Here is an 18,640-nt window from a genome sequence, read left to right as displayed (position 1 = left end):
CAAGTAAGTACATTTGCTGGGTCAGAGGATGCCCAATGCTTGGGAGAAAATTAAGCAGAGAGAGGCAGTAGGTTGCTGGGCAGGACTTGAAGATGCAAACAGCAAACAGAGAAAGCATTGCCAACTTTTGAAGCTTTGCAATATTTGAATAAAGGCCCAAAGAAAGAGGGGATGAATCAAGTTTACATCCTCTTTGTTTTCCACTCTCCCCAGCTCCTGGAAAAGTGCTTGGCAAGAAGTTGATAACCAGAAAAAAAAAAAAACAATTATGAGGCTAACAAGTCTTGGGGAACATCATGTGCAAAGGCCATGAGCCATAGAGTGATTTAAAAAAAAGAGCTGAAATACATCGGCATCTCTGGGGACCACTTTGTGCATGGGCAATTCAAGTAGAGTCCGGTGCCCAAAGAAGCTCAAGGTCAGCCTGGCCAGGCATAGCAACACCATCCTTGATATGGGCCAATATTCCAAGCTCATCCTTCCCTTTGTCTTCTTCGTGGAGGGAAATGTAATGTAGTTTTCAGGGACTGAAGCTCAGAAGCTGACCTCCCTTCACTTCAGGAGGCTGATGTCTCCTGAGTGGGGCAGGCAGATATTCACAAGCCACAGGTGACAGAGGATGGAAGTTGACAGCAGGCTACAGGTCATTATGCTGGAAATTCATAGCTAAAAGATATCCCATCTTCCTGTGCAGTGAGATGACCCCTATAAAAGGCAATGATCAGCTAAGGGACATCCAGGCACTGGAAGCAAGGTCCAGGTAGATTTAGGAGGTTTGGCCCACAGGGATGCACACCCAGGACCCTTCTCCCCCATCAATTTCATTTCTTAGCAAAATCATTGTAGAGAATATCAGACTCACATACAGAGAAGTATTTGTTCCTCTTACCTTTCCTCTGTCTTTCTTGATTAAAAGCCATGTGTGATATTTGTAGTTATCAAACTTCAATATTTGGGATGGATTTGAGAAATGGAGATTTGGAAAGGAAGGATTCTGACCATTTCTGTAAAGGGCAGCACCCTGAGAAGTTCCTGTAGCAGGCACCAAAAACAAGACTCCCTGCAGAAAGGACCTTCCAGGCCTCACCCAGCAGCGTTGGGAAGCCAGTGAGGGGCTCAGTTGAGACGCTGAATCCCATGATGGGGTGGGAAAGAGGCAGGAGCCAGATGTGCAAAAGCCCTGACAATTACCAGGCTTAAATGACACTGTAGGACTCCTCGTCACAGAGCTCAGACCGGCCTCCCTCTAACTGGACAGAACTGAAGTGACAGTAATAGCAGCAATCATTAATAATAAATATAAATAAACTTCCTGGAGGAAAACAGGGCTCCGTGGTACGATTCCAAATGGAATCATCCACCTGAAACTATCCAGGTCCCTGTTTTCAGCTCACATCTTGGATTTAAATTGCATGTTCATTACCTAGATCAATAGATGCTATCTCATTTAATGGAAAAGAGTTAACCCTATCTTAGGGCTATTTCCTATACAGGCTTCACCTGTATTATATCACTAAGTCCACACAATAACTTGATTTATCAATTATTTTACAGTGGAGGAAAAAGTGGCACAGAGAAGTCAACCCACTGGCTCAGGTTCACACAGCAAGTGGAGGAGCAGGGAAGTGATTCTTCCTGAGGATGTGCGTGTAACCATCTACCACCCTGCCCTCTTCATTGTGTGGCCATTGCTGGACTCAGCATCTCTACATGACTCATTCATTGGTTTCAGTGACAAGCATTTATGGAGCACCCACTATATCTTAGACTCAGGCAACAAGAAGAAAATTTCATTACCAGTCTGCAGTCTAACACTCACAGAAAACCTGTCAGTGTGACCGTGGCTTGGCAGAGCCACAGCTGTCCTCACAGATTTTTGGAGGCGCTGGATAGATGCCTCCTCTTACCTAGCAGCAGCAGTATGGTGAAATGCCGGGGAAGCTCGCCCAGGCTGCAGACCTCTGATGGTGGAGCCTGAGGTCACAAGCACCACTTAGCCTTTCATCCCAGCAAGCCTGGCTTGTTCTAATCAGAGCCACGTGGCCAAATTCATGTGCAACACTGGAAGGAAAAGAATTTAAGCCTCCATGTCTCAGCGCCCCGAGCGTCAGCTTTCTCCTGCTCCTAATGCCGTTATCTCGTCTGCACACGTGGGGTTCTGCCAAGCAGATGCCACAGGAGGCACATTAGTGATGAGAAGCAGAGTGCACCCAGGAGCCCAGGTCAGGTGGGCAACCTCTCTGTTCCAGCAGGAATGCCTGAGGGACCACAGATTCCTCCTGTCACTCAGCCTCCTAAGCCAGGTCCCAGGCAGCTCTTTCTAAAATGCAAATTGGACCAAGACAATCACTAGCTTAACACCCTGTGATAGATCCATACCAATCACAGCAAAACTTCACAGCCTTACCCACTACAGATTAGCAGGGGGAACCCACTTCTGCCCACCCTGACAGAGTGCCAGGTGGAAGTTCATGCCCCTGTGACTGACAGCACTACTCCATTCACCTGGAGCCCCATCCCTTGCCATCTATGTGATGGATAATGCCTCCCTCTCCTCCAAGACCCTGCCACCTCTTCCGAGAAGCCTTCCCCCAATGACCTGTGGGTGTTACCATAAAAATTCTGTGTTCTGCCTCCACCAGAAAGCAATCTCAGCATGCCTTAGTCACGGACTTCTTTTTGCTGTCCTGTAGACAGTGAGCCTTTGAGGGCAGGGCACAGGTTGGCTTCATCTGAGCATCTTCCAATTCTTAGCATGACCAAAACACAGCTTGTTTAAGGGAGAAAGGTGAGGGGGAGGTTAAGAGAGGAGAGGAGGATGAAGCAGGGGGCATTTAGGGTGGAGATCAGTGTACCACAGACACGAAGGAAGAGTCTTCAGATAGGTTTTTCCCTGGACCGGATGGAGAGTTTTGAATCTAGACAACTGTATTTGAAAGGTGAATGCAAGCAGAAGGGTAAACTGAGCACAGCCTTTGGTCAGAAGACACAGGACATCAGGGCTGGAGCTGAGGTGCAGACAAGGAGGAGACTGCAGGATGGGGCCAAAGCCACACTAGTCAGAGGGATGAGCACTCTGCCTTTGCCACCCCTAGGGCTGATGAAGGATTGTAACAAGCAACAAAGACTAAGTGGTCAGATGGGGTCACCCAGGACAGCCCAGGGGAAGCAAGACAAGCTCTGCTGACTTCAGACAGGCAGTAGGATAAGAGATGAAAGAAGACCAGGGAACAAGAAGACGGAGGTGGCTGGTATACCCAGGAAAGGAAGCAGCAAGGGTGGGCTGCTCAGGAACCTGCAGTGGCCACTCTGGGTCTCCAGGTGATACCTGGACAAGGGTCTGTGTTGCTCCTGGGACAGACATCAGTAATCCATGGTATCCCATCCCTTTTGTTGCCGACCCCTGAGACAGCCGTGGGATCCTCTCCCCACTTCTATCTTGCTGACATCTGTAAAAACAGTGTATCTGATTGCTACACCTAGATATAGGCATCACAGCCTGGGACAGGGATCTGAGAGCTGAAAGAGCCTGGGGGACCTTTAATTTTATAGCTGAGGAAGTCAAGGTCCTTGGAGAGTTAGTGGCAGAAGCAGGATGAAATCTCATCCTCTGTACCACAAGACTTTCTCCTACATTCTGCTGTCTCTTGGCGTTAGAAACAGGAAGCCAACCTGCCAGGATTTACAGCAATTATGAATCGGAGCAGAAATGACAAGCAGATCTGCCTCCAGAAGAAACAGGCTTGGTTTTTTTTCCTCCCATTCTAGAATTTGCCATCAAAGCTTAGTCAGTTCTTAACAGAATAAAGGCTGGATGAGTGGGCGTGAGCGCACAGGCATGGATAGAAGTGAAGGAGAGCTTCATCTCTGTCCCTCCAAACAGCACTGATCGCTTTTGCTAAATTCCAAAAGGTGGCAGCATTCCATTAAATATTCATTTGCTGCTCGGGCTGCCACAGAACCTTCTGCAGAAGCAACCTGGCAGATACTACTTACAGCATCCAGACAGCCATGGGGGCTAGGAAGGCTAAAGAGCCCCACAGTAAGGGGTCTGGTGCTCGGAAGGAGAGAAGATGCTGAGTAAAGGGTGAGCCAGGAAAGAGAAGGCTCCACTCATCTCTGAACCCTATCTGTGTGGACAGACTCTAGACCAACTCGAAGGCCATGTCATGTATGGTTGTTTCCACTAGTGTGTGGGCAGGGCTCACGATTAGCTATAGGAAAAATAACAGATGCCACATTCATGGGCAAATGAGCATGTGCATATGTAAGATTCTGTCTTGCCAGCCAACACTGAAACACAGCTATAGGCAATTGGTGTGTGTGTGTGTGTGTGTGTGTGTGTGTGTGTGTGCGCGTGTGTGTGTATCACTGAGGATTGAATACTGAATGCAGGGCCTTTGAGTTACAGGTTCTTGCTATGCTGCTAAAGTTGCTCAGGCTGGGCTCACACTTGGGATCCTTCTGCCTTGTCTCCCAGAGTGCTGGTATACAGACATGTCAAAGGAGCAGCCAGATGCAGGAAACTGTGGACCATCACTAGAAGCTGACAGTCCCCAGCCCATAATCACAAAGAGCTGAATTCTTCCAACAAATAGCAAGCTCTCCATAAGACCCCAGCCCTGACCACTGCATTCAACTGTAGCCCTGGAAGATGATAAGCAAGGGACTCTGCTCAGCCATTCCCAGACATGTGATCCATGGAAACTGTGAGGTGCTGTCTTAGCATGTTCCCTGTGGCCTCTTATGCAGCCATGGGAAAAGAATATGGTAGATTTCTATTAAAGAGGTTATAAAATAAGATTCTGGAATGAAGCAAAATGTGAAAAATTAGAGCTTTGCCACTTAACCATACTATGTCTCTAGTATGACCAACAAAGAGAAAAAACAGGAGTCATAATGTTCTTCATGTTAGTACAGTACTGCCTCCCTCTCTTTCAGACTGAATCTGTCCATGATGGGCTCCAGGGGAAGCGGGAATCTGCAAAGCATCATCCCTTTCCCAAAGACCTTTCCTGGTGTGGACATCTGACTGCAGATGACTCCAGAGTTTAAGATGAGTATGTTTCATCTACCCAGCCAGTCACCTCAACACAACCATTTCATCTGATACCTAAACAGAGACCCAAACCATTTCAATGTTCGAGGACAGCATGATTGTCTTAAATGTATTAAGAGGCAGAGCAACTAGTCTCCAACCTAGGATCTTCCAGTGGCACCTTTCACAAGTAATCAACAAGTGTGATGTTCCTTTCACATGCTGGCTTTACAATCAACCTCACATCAAAATCTCAAATTCCCAAAATGCTCCCTACGTTAACATGCAAAACCAAGTGACCACACCATCTGCTCAACTCATTACAGCAATCAGCCAGATCTGCATTTGTTTCTGATCCATTCCCCATTAGTGTGAGGCACTGAGCAAATGACTGTCCTGAGTCCCAGTTTCTTCATTTATGAACAAAGGTGCAGGGAAAGTCTCCTTGAACTCAGAGTGCACGTGAAATACTGAGAGTAATGTTAGCAGTATCCCATGTGCCTGGCAATGCTAACTGCACCATGACAATTCTTTTATTCTGAATGCAAGTGAGATGCACCTGCCACATCCGAGAGAGACTTCTGGACAAAGGTACCAACATGGATAGCTGGAAATCACAGACAGTACAATAATTGTTCCTACAGGGAAAACCATAGGAGAGGTGGGATCTGGGTCTGAAATGATCTGGGTTTCTTTCCTGGGCAGCTACGGACAAGAGGTGAACTGCAAGATGCCACCTCAATCTGGAAATTCTCATGCTCACTCCTGCAAGGGGGTGTCAGCATTTCGATGACAACTGAGAACCAGACATTCATTCAACATCAGCAGTGCACAGAAACCTTCCTTAATAGCCCAGAACATGCTGCTTGATATAATATAGTCACCATCAGTATTATCATTATTGCTACTACCTCCATGGAAAATAACTGTTCACTATAAAAAAAAATAAAAATAATAAGGCCAGAAGAGTTCAAAGAAAAATGTAAAACCCATCCACTTAGTTGAACTTCCCATCTGCCTTTCTGACATCTTCTTCTGTGTTCCGAGAAAGATCTATGAATATAATTGTGCATAATTGGAATCATATGATATATGCTGTATTTCCCACTCAACAATATGTCACAAGCATCTTTCCAAGTCAATAAACATAAATCCTCACCAGGAAACCCTAGCAGCAGCTTGGAATTGGGTTTTATGGATACACACAATTTACTTAAAGCACCCCTTATTGATGGATACAGAGGGTACATCTTTTTTAAATGTATTTTTGCTACAACAATCATTTGCTCAGTAACTATATAAATACATCTTCTCACACACATAAAATCATTCCCCAACATGCAAATTCTTGCAATTTCCTGATCCCCCTCTGAATGTTGTGGAGTTTTAAGAGATCTGTTAGAAGAGTGATTTCAGGTCAAAGAGCAAACAAGGGACAGGGGCATAGCTCAGAAATAGAGGGCTTGGTTAGCATGCACAAGACCTCAGGTTTAATCTCCAGCACCACAAAAAATTTTAAAAAGATTTCAAGTGACGCACAATGGTGCACATCTATAAGCCTGCCACTCTGGGAAGCTGAGATAGAAGAGGGGCAAGTTTGAGCCCAGCCTGGGAAAATTAGAAATTTGCCTAGATCTGGTCTCAAAATACTATCGTTCAATGTGAAGGCCTTGACTTTACTCCCCCATACCAAAAATAAAATAAAATAAAATAAAATAAAGATTTATCATTGTTTATATTTCAAGACATAGAGCCAAACTACCACTCAGCCATGGATGCACCAACATGTGCTGCCACCAATAGGGATCAAGAAAATGACCTTCCACCTGTGATTCATCCTGTGGGATTCTAGCCAGGACCCAGATCAGCAGCACTGGGGACTCCAGGGCTGGGAAAAGAGGAGCAGCTCAGGGTGCCCAACCTTTACAACCTGAGTCTCGGCTAAACATGAGTATCTCCCTACCTCCTGCACTTCCGGCTAAGAAAACCAGCCTGATTGAGATGGGACTGGATCTGAATTCCTACCCCAAGCTGACAATCCAGGGACTCTTCTCAGCACTGGGGAATGGAGAGGCCACCTTGGGTCCTGTCCTAGACCATTAAGATTTCCAACTATAGCTGTCCCCGACCTCTGATGGCTCAGCTCCAGGCTTTGGTGACTTTGTGATGATGCAAAAACATTTGATTTTGTACAGCACTTAATAAATTACAAGACATAATCTGCCAACTTTAGTATAAAAAACGCTTCGTGTCAGATGACTCAGGTCAACTGTAGGCTGATATACACATGCTGAGGATGTTTAAGGATGGCTAGGCGAAACTGTGAGGCTTGGTAGGTTGGTTGTGTAAAATGCATTTTGATTTATGGTATCTTCAATGTATTACAGACTTACCAATACTTAACCCCATCGCAGGCCAAGGGGCCTCTGTGCATCCCCTTGAAAAGCTTCTATACTGTCAACTCCAAAACTCTCTGGAGAGGAAGTCAGTACCTGCCTCATGTCTCCTCTTCCCGTCTGAAAATAGGTTTGGTATGTTTGTCTTCTTTTCATAGTTAGTATGGAGCTGTAGGATATGTTTATCTAAAGATTGTGAGGAGTGTGGTACACACCACGGCCCCTCCCTAGGTACTCACACTCTTGTGTGGTCTCCTCCCGCAGCCTCATAGGACTGCTGTGTGTGACAGATGCAGAGGTGGTGATGGGACCAATACAGGGCACATAGTTTCTGCTGTGCTCTCAGCCCTCTTAGAGCCCACCCACCATGTCAGGGGGACACCCCGATGTTCTGTGCAGTGATCACTATGATGAGGACCAAGGTCTCCCAACAAGGGCTGAGTGGACTACTGGGAGTAGATTCTTTCAACCCAGCTCAAGTTGGGCCTAATCCAGGGCTGCCATGTAAGCCAGCCTCAGAAACCACAGGATAGGAAATGGCTTTAAAGTCACCATGTTCCAGGATACTCTGTTACATGCAAGAGAGAGTTAATACTACAATTCCTGCATCCCATATTTCTTTCATCACCAGACTTGGGGTGAAGTGTATAGACTCTTGGCTGCTCTGGACTGGGGAGTCCAGCTCTACAACCTTGGGAACCTAATCTGTTTCTCTAGAGAGGCTGTTACCAGACATCTACAACCAGACCACCCCGAATGTGCCTTCTCTAGAGTGGCTGCTGCCTACCCACTTGACAAAGGTAGAACAAACATACTTAAGGGATCCCAAAGAGGATGTCATGTGAACTGAGGCAGAACACTTGCTCTGGCGCACAGTGGGATAAGAAAGTATGGATGGACCTGCCATTACTCTCTGTCTCTCTCCTTTTCCTCTTGTTCCTCTTCTTCTGCCCTCCCCTTTTTGGCACCAAAAATAAACTCGTGTTTCAGGTGACCCATCAAGAAGGTTATAAAAAGATTCATTTTCAGTCTTAATCACTATTTTAATATCTCACCCTGGCTACAATATTGTTATTTCCATGCCATTTTTTCTGTAACTCCATGCATTTTTAAAAATTAATTAGTAAATATCTTCAAAGGCAATCTCATACTGCCCCTTTAAATGGAAATCCAGTATTGTTTGCTATGGCACAAAGATGAAACCAAATGCATAATAATGGGTGAAAACTATAACAAGGTCTGTGGCCAATTGAAACCACACCTGAGTCAGACTGCTCCAAGAGGAGCAGCTTGGTTGACTGTATGTCTGAGAGGATGTATATGGATGAGAACAGAAGCACCTGTCCCACAGAAGGACACACAGGAATCTGCACCTGACATCATCCACACTCATGTGACCTAAAGACTCCATGTGACTTATGGTGTGGAGGTGCCAGGTACCCAGTAAGCAAACTGCCATTCCTACAGGAAACACCCAGTAATACTAACTTCCTTCTTTTCCTCCCACAACCTGAAGCTCACAAGGCAGCAAGGAAGGGCCCAGTCAATGGTGCCTGCATCTTCCATCACCACCAGTGCAATCTCCAGCTGGACTTGGCCCTCCTTTGAGGACTGCATGCAGCTTTCCTGTTCCAGACCAGAAGCTCAGGAGATGGCGGTGGCCATTTCCTGAGGGAGGTTGTGCAAATACTTGAGAAATTGCCCACAAAATGAATTGCTGGGCTCTCCAAGCAAAATCTGCTTCAGGTTTAAGGGGGAAAAAAATCCAAGTGATTGATAACTCAGACCAAGGAGGCTGAAAAGATGCAGAAGTCATTTTCAAACCCACTCTGCTGGACCATACCACTACTACTTACAGGGTCCTGTGAGCTGCTCTTGGTGCTGGGAAGGAGGGCTGGAGTTTCAGACTTGCAGTCCTGAAAAGATAAACAAGCATAAGAAAGTTGGGGGACCTGACTGAGGAAATTACCTGATTTAGAATAAGCACTCAATGCTCCATTCCCCCAGTTTTCCTCGCTATCCTGAGTCTCTGTCCATCCTCTGCAGGGGTTGGGACCTACACTGCCCAGTCCAGCGACCTCCAATGGCCATGTGGCTAGACTCAATGGAAATGCACTGTAAGTGTACACACTGGATTTCAAAGATACTATGGGGAAAAGGAATGTAAGAATCTCATTAATATTAACATCTCATTAATACTTTTATATCGATTACATCTTAGAATGATATTTAATAATATATAAAATGTATTGTTATGTTTTTAAAATATAAATATATTATGAATATCTAAAAGAAAATTTATTATTACAATTAATTTCACTGATTTCTTTTTTACTTTTTAATGTGGCTACTAGAAAATTATTACATCTATGATTCTCCTGACATCTCTATCAGGCAGCTCAAATACAGTTGTCTCCCACAGCATGGATGCTCCAGTCTATCCTGAAGACACAACTAAGCTTGTTTTCTCCCACAGCATGGATGCTCCAGTCTATCCTGAAGACACAACTAAGCTTGTAGCTACCGCCAGCTGACCTGTCACAGGGAATTGAGTCATTGCCTCACTGTTCCCCCAGCACCGGGATTAGCATGGACAGACACAGAACCTGCACCACCAGAGGCCAACTGCTCTGTGAGCACTCTCTCCCTTCTTCCTTGCAGGAAGGCAAGTCTTAAATTCAGCTGCACTGGAGAGAGGGAAGAAACAACATAGAGACTGACAGACTGGTCCAAAGCTCTCGGCAGGCTACCTGGACGTGAGCATGCCTGCTGAAAACCCAGGTGTGAACTGCCATCAGCATGGTCTTCCTCTGATGGCTTCATCCTTGCTCCTTGGGTCACAGCATATTAAAGGTGGTCATTGGCTAGTACCTGGAACATTTTCTAGTCTAAAAACTAACACCAGTGCCTGAATCCTCAAATCTTTATTAGCTGAAATCACTGGGCTGTGGCCAGGGATCACCCATAGACCTGAGCAAAAAGAGATATACACACATGTGTGTATGCACATATGCATACAAGAGACAAAGAGAGAGAGGCTGACAGACACAGACAAGACACAGAAAGACAGTCAGAAATAGAAATGGGGAGCAGAGCCACCAACACTGTCCTGAGCCACCCACAGATATTGCTCAGACCTTCCTAAGAGCACTGAGGTCTTGGTTCCCTGGACAGTTCTGGACTCAAGGGAGAAGCCCACACTTCTTGTCCCTTCCTTTTCTGTAGTTTCCCAGTAGATGACAATCATGGGAAGATCCGGTAATAAGAAAATCAAAACTATTTGCTCATTGCCATGATCTGAGCCCAAATGAAGATGTCACAGGGTCCTGCCTGGTGGCCGCCTCCCAACACATACCACATCCATCTCACCTTTAAAGGTCACAGGACCACAGGGGAAATGAGACTGTACCTCAGACTCCCCAGCCACTCGCTCATGGGATCCTTCTGCCCTTGAGGCCCCTCCTAGGCTTCTCTGTGCCCTGTGACTAAAAATGTGCCTACATACCTATCACACCCTGCTTAGCAGGATCCCTGTGTTGTTCTGCACAAAACAGCCAACTATGCCAACACCTCATGTCTCTCCTTCCCCATCACCTTGGGAACAGTGACTAACGCATGCTCACACATCCTGACTCAGACTGAGCAGAGTGAAACAGCAAAGATATCTATCTCTCAAAAGTAGGAGGCAATGGCTATCTAACTGGCACTGTTCTAGTCACCAGAAAGTCTTTGTTTTCTCCCTAAATCCACACAATGATTTCCAATGGCTGATGATTTGAACTGATTCTTCCAATGGCAAATTGTGAGAAAGAGAAAAAAGACACAGTCCCCTTCTTAGATCCTAAACTGCAATCCCAAGCCAGAAGGCAACCTGGTGCTGCTTCAGCTGTGCCCTTAAGCCCCACTTCCCTATACCCTGCCCTCGGTGTGTGTGTGCGTGCGTGTGCACATACATCCATGCTACTGGAGACCCACCAGGACCTGCACACTGTGCTACATTCCCAGCTCTTTTTATTTTTATTGTGAGACAGGGTCTCACTAAGTTGCTCAGGTAGGGCTTGAACTTGTGGTTCTCCTGCCTCAGCCTCTTTTTAGTGCTGGGATTACAAGTGTATGCTACTGTGTCCAGCTAACCCTTGAAATTCTTGCCCTCTCTCACCTCATTTTCTGCATTTGAAAGCTTGGGTGCAGATTTTCAGGAATAAGAACTGAGTCAGTATAATGACTGGGCCAGAGACTCCAGATGCATTGTGACACATAATAGTCTCAGGGGCTTAGTGAAACTAGTGTCAGGCCCCACAAAACACTGGGGAGCAGCAGGAGGATGTGGTATGTTTTGCATGACAATGACCTTGAAAGGGTCCATGCTCCAGATTCTCAGAAACCTGACACCCAAACTCTTTGTGCTTAGACAGAGGGTAGGGGTGAGAGATGGACAAGGAGCATGATGAGTAAGTTCCCAGCACCGGGTGAGTGAAACCTGACCCAAGATGGGGGAAAAGTTCCAAACTCAGGCCATGACTGGCCAAAGCCATTTCATCACTGAGCAGAGGTATGGAGTCAGGTCCAAGGTAGGTTCCCAGAAGCAGAGACAGAAAGACTTGCGGGAACTAAGGCCGTGAGAGATAGACGGGGGTCAGCATCTCTAAGGCATACCAGGCTACCCTAGCTCATTGGATCTACAATATCTGGCCACATAGGATTAGCGTTCCTCCTGGGAAGACTGGATGCAAGAGAAAGAGCACCTGAGGAGCTCACAAGGCCACTTCCCAGCCCTCAGGTGATCAACTATATCCATCTCTACAGGGTTTAGAGTCCACAGTCTCTGAGGCAAAAAAAAATTAAAATATTTCCTTAATTCATGGCCTTATTGGATGACATAACATAACCAAATCTGTGTGCTTTAGTCACTTTTTTGTCACTTGGCCAAAATATCTGATATCTACAACTTAAAGAGAGAGTTTACTTTGGTTCATGGTTTTCATAGGTTTAGTCCATACACAGTTGGCGGGCTCTAAGGCAGAAATGACATGGTGAAGGATAGCCCTCAACCCATGGCAGCCTTAAAGGAGGAAGAGAAGGGAGCCCAAGACAAAGGCATATCTTCCCAGCTCACACCACCAATGACCCATCTCCAACCAGGCCCCAACTTTTAACCACACATTCAGCTATGAATTTATCAACAGATTAATTCATTGATGATTGTATCAGCTCCATGGTCTAATTACCTTCCAAAAGCCTACCTCTGAACACATGAGACCTTTTGGGGGACATTTAGATTTCACCCATAACTGTATCACATTTTTTATATAATCTGAGAGTAGCAGAGTTTCTAGTTTTAACTCCCAAAACCCACAGTTGTTAAAAGATTGTAAATTTTACATATAAAAAATGTTATACATGAAACATACCACCATAAAGTATGAACAAAGTGAAAACAATTAGAGCTCACTGAACAGAGCAGTAATTTTCTTCATTTGTAAAGAATTTTCCCAAATCAAGAAGAGAAACACCAAAGTCAACAGGAAAGACGAGAACAAAACACAAGTTACTATGCTGAGGATATGCAGTAAAAAATCTTTATCATTACAAAATCTTGGCAACAACATGAGTCCATTACACAAAGACTGACAAAAATCCAGACAACCTCAGTAAATACAATGAGGCAGAACTACAGGGAATGATGGTAGGACCAGTAAAATGTAGAACAGTAACTACAGAATCACCACATCTGCTGACTATTTGAAAAACATGTGCATTCCTGGTCTGTGCACCGACATTTCCAAAAGACAGACACAAGGTGAAAATGTGCGTAATGTAAATGGCTGCTTTTGGAGGGAGGAGCTGTTTGAGTAGGACGAGGGAGAAGAGAAACTAATTTTTCTGTCCTGTCTTCTTAACTTTGTACTCTTGGTGTGCACTGAAAATGACTGAACATGTTTATTTGAATTTGAAAAGAAAATAAATTAAGGGAAAAACACATGTGAACAGCAGCTACCACCTTCTAGGTAGAGATTCAGTTTTGACATTTATTACAAAAAAATAACTTACGTAATGTGACAAATAATACATATTTAGAGTCACTTTGGAGCACTGATAACAGTCCTCTCAAGTACAGAAATGTTGGTACTAATGGTTATATCTTAGTGGTGGTGCCAAGAGCTGAAAATCAGTGGCTCACAGGCTACTGCTCCAGTCATATTTCCAGGGCAGGCAGTACTAATCAATTGCTGCATTGTATTGCTGAGGTGGAAGCAGCCTCTGAATCCATCCCTGCACAATAAGCAGATGCCACCAATCCCAGTGAATCAAGTCAACCTGGTGTAGAGAAGTTATATCTGGTTCAAAACCTAGAAATCTAGAAGCACAGTTGGCAAGCACAAGGTTCCTCAACACCTTGATCTGAGGTTAAACTTCATGCCCCCCTGGCTGCTACCACATCCTTCCTCTACTTCAAGGCAGTCATCTCCCCAAGAACTCCTGTCACATGGGTCCCCACTCCCAGCCTCCCAAATCAAACTGTCCAGAGCCCCTCCAAGGATGCCAGGTAACTTCAGCAGGAAACTCAGACTTTCCCTGTCTTCCTTGACTCAGAAACTCCGCATAAATGTCAGATTAAGTTCTCCAGCCCTCTGCTTTTAAAATGTGAGATAAAATTTAGCTCTCTATTCCCAGATGTTAAAATCTCTGCTTCTCCCCAGGGCAAAGAAATCAATGTGCATAAGCTCCGCACTTTTTTCCCTTGGAACACTACCACTTCCAGCAATTTATTTGACTGACTATGCCTTCTATTACCATGTAAATTGTTTCAGACTGCAGGAAAAAAAAAGTATTAATCTCCTCTCAGTAAGTCATAAAATAAAGAAATCAATTTCAAGGTCAATTTAGCCCAAATAACACCTGCTGCCCTTTTTTGTTCCACGCAGGCTCCTCTGAAACACTACACTGTCGTCTATAGCACCAGGATGCAGCCACCAAAAACCTGGACTGTTCATGTCACTCAGGACAGTGCCAAGGGACACTGCCTTGTGGCCCCAAGTGGAATGGCAGGTTGATAGGATTCAGCAAAGTGAGTCTCTGCATGTCAACAGGAGCCAGGTAGAATAGGGTCTAGGTCTGATCTGGCTGGAAGTCTGTGTGACTCTGCGGAAATGAGTCACCCTCTCAGAGCCTCAGTGTCTGTACGTGTAAAATTGCTTAAAATCAAGAGAGGGCTAGGTGATATTATAGGACCTTCCAACTCAGACCCCTGTAGATTTTACCAAAGGCCAGACATCTTGGAGAACCAGCACCATGGAGAGGTGGCACTGCTGGGAGGTGGGTTCCCTTGGGAGGTGGGCCCTATAGAAATTCCCAGGTCTCTGGAGGTGGAGTCAGGATCTCAAGTGTGTCACTTGAGTGAAGTTTATGGAAACCAGTGGTGTCGTGACTTCCTTCCTCCAGTGGGGGAACTTGTGAGTGTGGAGCCCCAGTGGTGTGGGTCACAGGGCCAGGGAGGCAATGAGGATCAGAGTCTGTCCCTTCACCACATTCCCCGCTCCATGTGGATGTGGCATGTCAGTCAGCTCTGTGTTACTATGGCGAATTTCCTGAAGCAGCTGACCCCATACAGCAGAAGGGCCCATTCAGCATTCAGTGCAGGAGGTCTGAGGACATGATGTGCAGCTGGCTATGGTCTGGGAGCATCTTTTGGTAGTGGAGAGTAGTGGCAGGAGAGCGTGTGACAGCAAGTGAATGATACAGCCAGGAGTAGACAGGGAGGATGAGTTCACCCAGGCTCAGTTGAAGGCATTGAGGAACCTTGTGCTTGCTAACTATGCTTCTAGATTTCTAGGCTTTGCTGGATCAGAAGAGCTGGAGCCCAAGGCAGTGACCACAGCACAAGTGGAATCTTCTCCTATAGACTCTGTGAGCACACAGAGGTGTTGCCATGACTCACTCGTGTCCCCTCCCTCAGCACCCTCACACTCACCATGCGGTGACCGGACCCAGAACAGGAGACTGGGAGGCACGTGTCTAGGCCGTGTCTCTGAGGAGACAGTTCTCCCAGTCCTCCCACACCCACAGCTCCACCTCATGGGATGAGCAGTGTCTCAGTGACACCCAGATGTGCCAGGTGCCTGGAAAACCACCACATGCATGCAGCCCCAAACTACCTTCTGCACACCTCTCTGTTTCTGCAAAAGCCAGGTCATGGCCCCAGGTGCCATCCAACCAGCTACCTTGCACTGCCACTCTACCTGCCACCCACCCTGTTTTACCATTGCTGATGCCAATGCCAGAATACAGCTTATTTGTGCTGCAGTGGCTTCCAAAAATGCCCCTGGGTTCTGCTTTGTCACCCCATTTCCAGTCCTTGCTCACATCCAAAAGCATCATCTGCCTCCTGGCTCTCCCACTCTCTAGCCCCTTTGTCTGCAGAGTGGCACCCACTGTCCGTATGGGGATGTGTTGAGGATTATGGCCCCTGAACGGGTCACTCAGTTATAAGAACACAAACAGACCACGACCCACATGGCTGGCATGAGGGCTGCTTGGAGAAGCAGTCAAGCTCCTAGGCAGGAAGCAAGGCAGGCTGCACTTACTGAGAGCCTCCTACATGCTTCAGTGCAGGTCCCTGCCACCAGGCAGTGGGTAGAAGGAACTCAGCTCTGTGCCAGTCTCCAGTCACATTTTAACACAAATTGAGACCTAATTCACATGACGTTCATTTCCTTCATTGAAAATGTATAATTAACTCATTTTTGGTGTATCTCCAAACAGAAGCAACTATGACTGCATTTTTAAAACAATTCCATCACTAAAAAGAAATCCCATCCCGCCATCTCCCAACCCCACTCCCTCGACCCTGGAAAACCACCCAGCTACTTTCTGTGTGGCTCTGGGTTTCCCTGTGAATGGAGGAATCTGACATCCTAGAGTGGTCACGCCTGGCTACTCGATGAGCAGCACGTGTTGCAGGTTCATCCTCATGGTAATGAAAATCAGTGCTCCATGCCTTCACTGTGGCTGAGTAGTATACCACTATGTAAACAGAACATCTTTTGTTTACCCACTCTTCTGCTCTGATGGACATGTGGATCATTCCCACCTTCTGGCTGTTGTGACAAATATCCCTGTTCAAGTCTTTATGTGGACACCTGTCTTTCTCTTGGGTACATACCTAAGAGAATTCCTGCGCCATGTGGTACTTTTTGCTTAGTCATTTGGGAGCTGCCAGGCTGATTCCAGAGTGGCTGTGTCTTTTTTCATCCCCACCAACCAAGCATGAAGGCTCTGGTTTCTCTACATTCTCAGCAACACTTGTTATCACCTGGCTTTGCGGTTCCGGCCACCCTGGTGCATGTGCAGGGCTTCACCGTGATGCTGAATTGCAGTTCCCTGATGACTGACAAGATGGAGCCTCCCTCTGTGCCTCTGTTAGTTGCTTGTGTGTCTTTGGAGAAATGTCTGCTCAGGCCCTCCTTTCTACAGGGTTGCATGTTGTTGAATTCTAAGAGTCTGTTAACATCTTCTAGGTACACATCTTTGTCAGATTTTGTAAATGCCATCTCCCATACTGTGTGCCATTCCGTCACTCTGAACAATGACTTATGCTCAGCAACTTGGTCCTGTCATGTACACATAGCAACCAAAGGGCAAGGCACCATGCCTTTGTGGAGCATCCCACCCAGACTGTGACTCCTGTGACATCCTATGTTCTTCTTGGCTCCTTTTCAGGATTTACCTGGGAAGGGCAGTCAGGCAGAGCAAGAGGGATTCAGGACAATGCAATATGCCAGTGGTGTCAGAAGGCAAAGTAGTTAATAGCTTCATCTTTGAGAGGACATCACCCTCATGCAAACTTTGTTCACACTGCCTTTGGCCTGTCCTTTCTTTACCTGGGGACAATGACAGCAGTAAGTGGTAAAAGTATCTACCATGTCAAGAGGAAAGGAGAGACCAGCAGAGGGAACTCAGCCCAGGTCCTGGCATGGCCTGCACCACTAGTGTCCTGTGTGGCTTTGTGTCCTAGTCACTAGGGGCTTGGTTTTGCTCTGTCACAGCCCATGTGGGACAGTGCTAGGATTTGGGGCTGGCAGGAGTCTCTGGCCATGGGACAGAGACCGAGTTAATAGACCAGCATGTTACTTCTACAGATGAGTTCTCAGTGCTTAGGATGGGACCAGCTATCACAGGAATGAGTGATTGTAAAGCCATCCTCCTCTCTGGCCCTCCCACCATATACTGGCACTGTACAGGGGCCCCGCCAGTACAAAGCTCTTACACTTCCAGTCCCTGGAAGCAGAAGCCAAAACAAACCCCATTCTATCTTTCATTTCCTAACTGTCTTGAGACTACTCACGGGCAGCAGTGTTTACATGGAAATAACTCACAATGATAGTGCTAAACTTACCCTGAAGTTTGCCATGAAATGTGTCACTTTTATTATTATTTTCATATTGCTCTGCTATACTGATAGTCTTTGGAAACAGAAGACATTCTATGTATAGCACTCTGATTTTGGTAGTGGTGTCACTGTTTGCAAAATACAGTAATTCCTGATTACTGAAAATTAAGTGAGTGCTGACAGCAAGCTACACTTTTTTTTCAGAAGGGGCAATCAGTTTTAATTACTAGGTCCTGAGTATTCTGTGGAGCAACAGAAAATGGACTAAGACAACCAGTGGGCTTTCAAAACATGTATAATAGTTTCCTGTGGCTGCTATAACAAACAAGTGGCCTAAAGAATAGAAATGTGCTGTCTCACAGTTCAGGAGACCAGAAATCTGGGGTCCAAGTGTCGGCAGGCCGAGATCAGAGGCTGAGGGAGGAAGGAGGTGAGAGGCAGCAGGCACCCTCTGCTGGCCTCTCCCTGAGCTCCAGCAATGGCAATGGCCCGAAGCTCCCCGATGGAGACACAGCACCCCAGGATCAGCCTTTCCCCATGTGGCTCCTGTCCTGCATATCTCAGCACCTTCGTCTTCTTTTCTGTCTTATATGCCCTCTAGTCTTTGGATTTAGGGCCCATGATAATCCTAAACCCATGATAATCTCTTTTTGATACATTTAAATAAATTAAATCTGTAAAGACCTTGTTTCCAAATAAACTCAGATACACAGGTTCAGGGATCAAGAATGTGATCCTACTACTCTATCGGTTATGATACACGAAAGCCAGGCCTCTAGGTCTTACGACTCAAGCCGACTCTCTTGGAGGTTCAAC

General features: G+C 46.1%; 1 protein-coding gene across 25 annotated transcripts in view; it reads right to left on the bottom strand.

Annotated features, from left to right (window-relative positions):
* Window positions 1-18,640, bottom strand: part of Rbfox1 (RNA binding fox-1 homolog 1) — a 2,027,889-nt gene that overhangs the window by 1,754,344 nt on the left and 254,905 nt on the right. For all 25 annotated transcript variants that reach the window (XM_063226464.1, XM_063226445.1, XM_063226453.1 and 22 more), the window contains exon 2: window positions 9,291-9,350. In XM_063226464.1, the coding sequence (XP_063082534.1) occupies window positions 9,291-9,350 (60 nt within the window). The remainder of the gene's footprint in view (window positions 1-9,290; window positions 9,351-18,640) is intronic.

Source organism: Cavia porcellus, unplaced genomic scaffold, assembly GCF_034190915.1.
Source record: "Cavia porcellus strain 051 isolate PalLab524CR breed Dunkin Hartley unplaced genomic scaffold, mCavPor4.1 scaffold_16, whole genome shotgun sequence".
NCBI lineage: Eukaryota > Metazoa > Chordata > Mammalia > Rodentia > Caviidae > Cavia > Cavia porcellus.
Note: the sequence above shows the minus strand (reverse complement) of the source record. Positions and strands in the feature narration are given on the sequence as shown.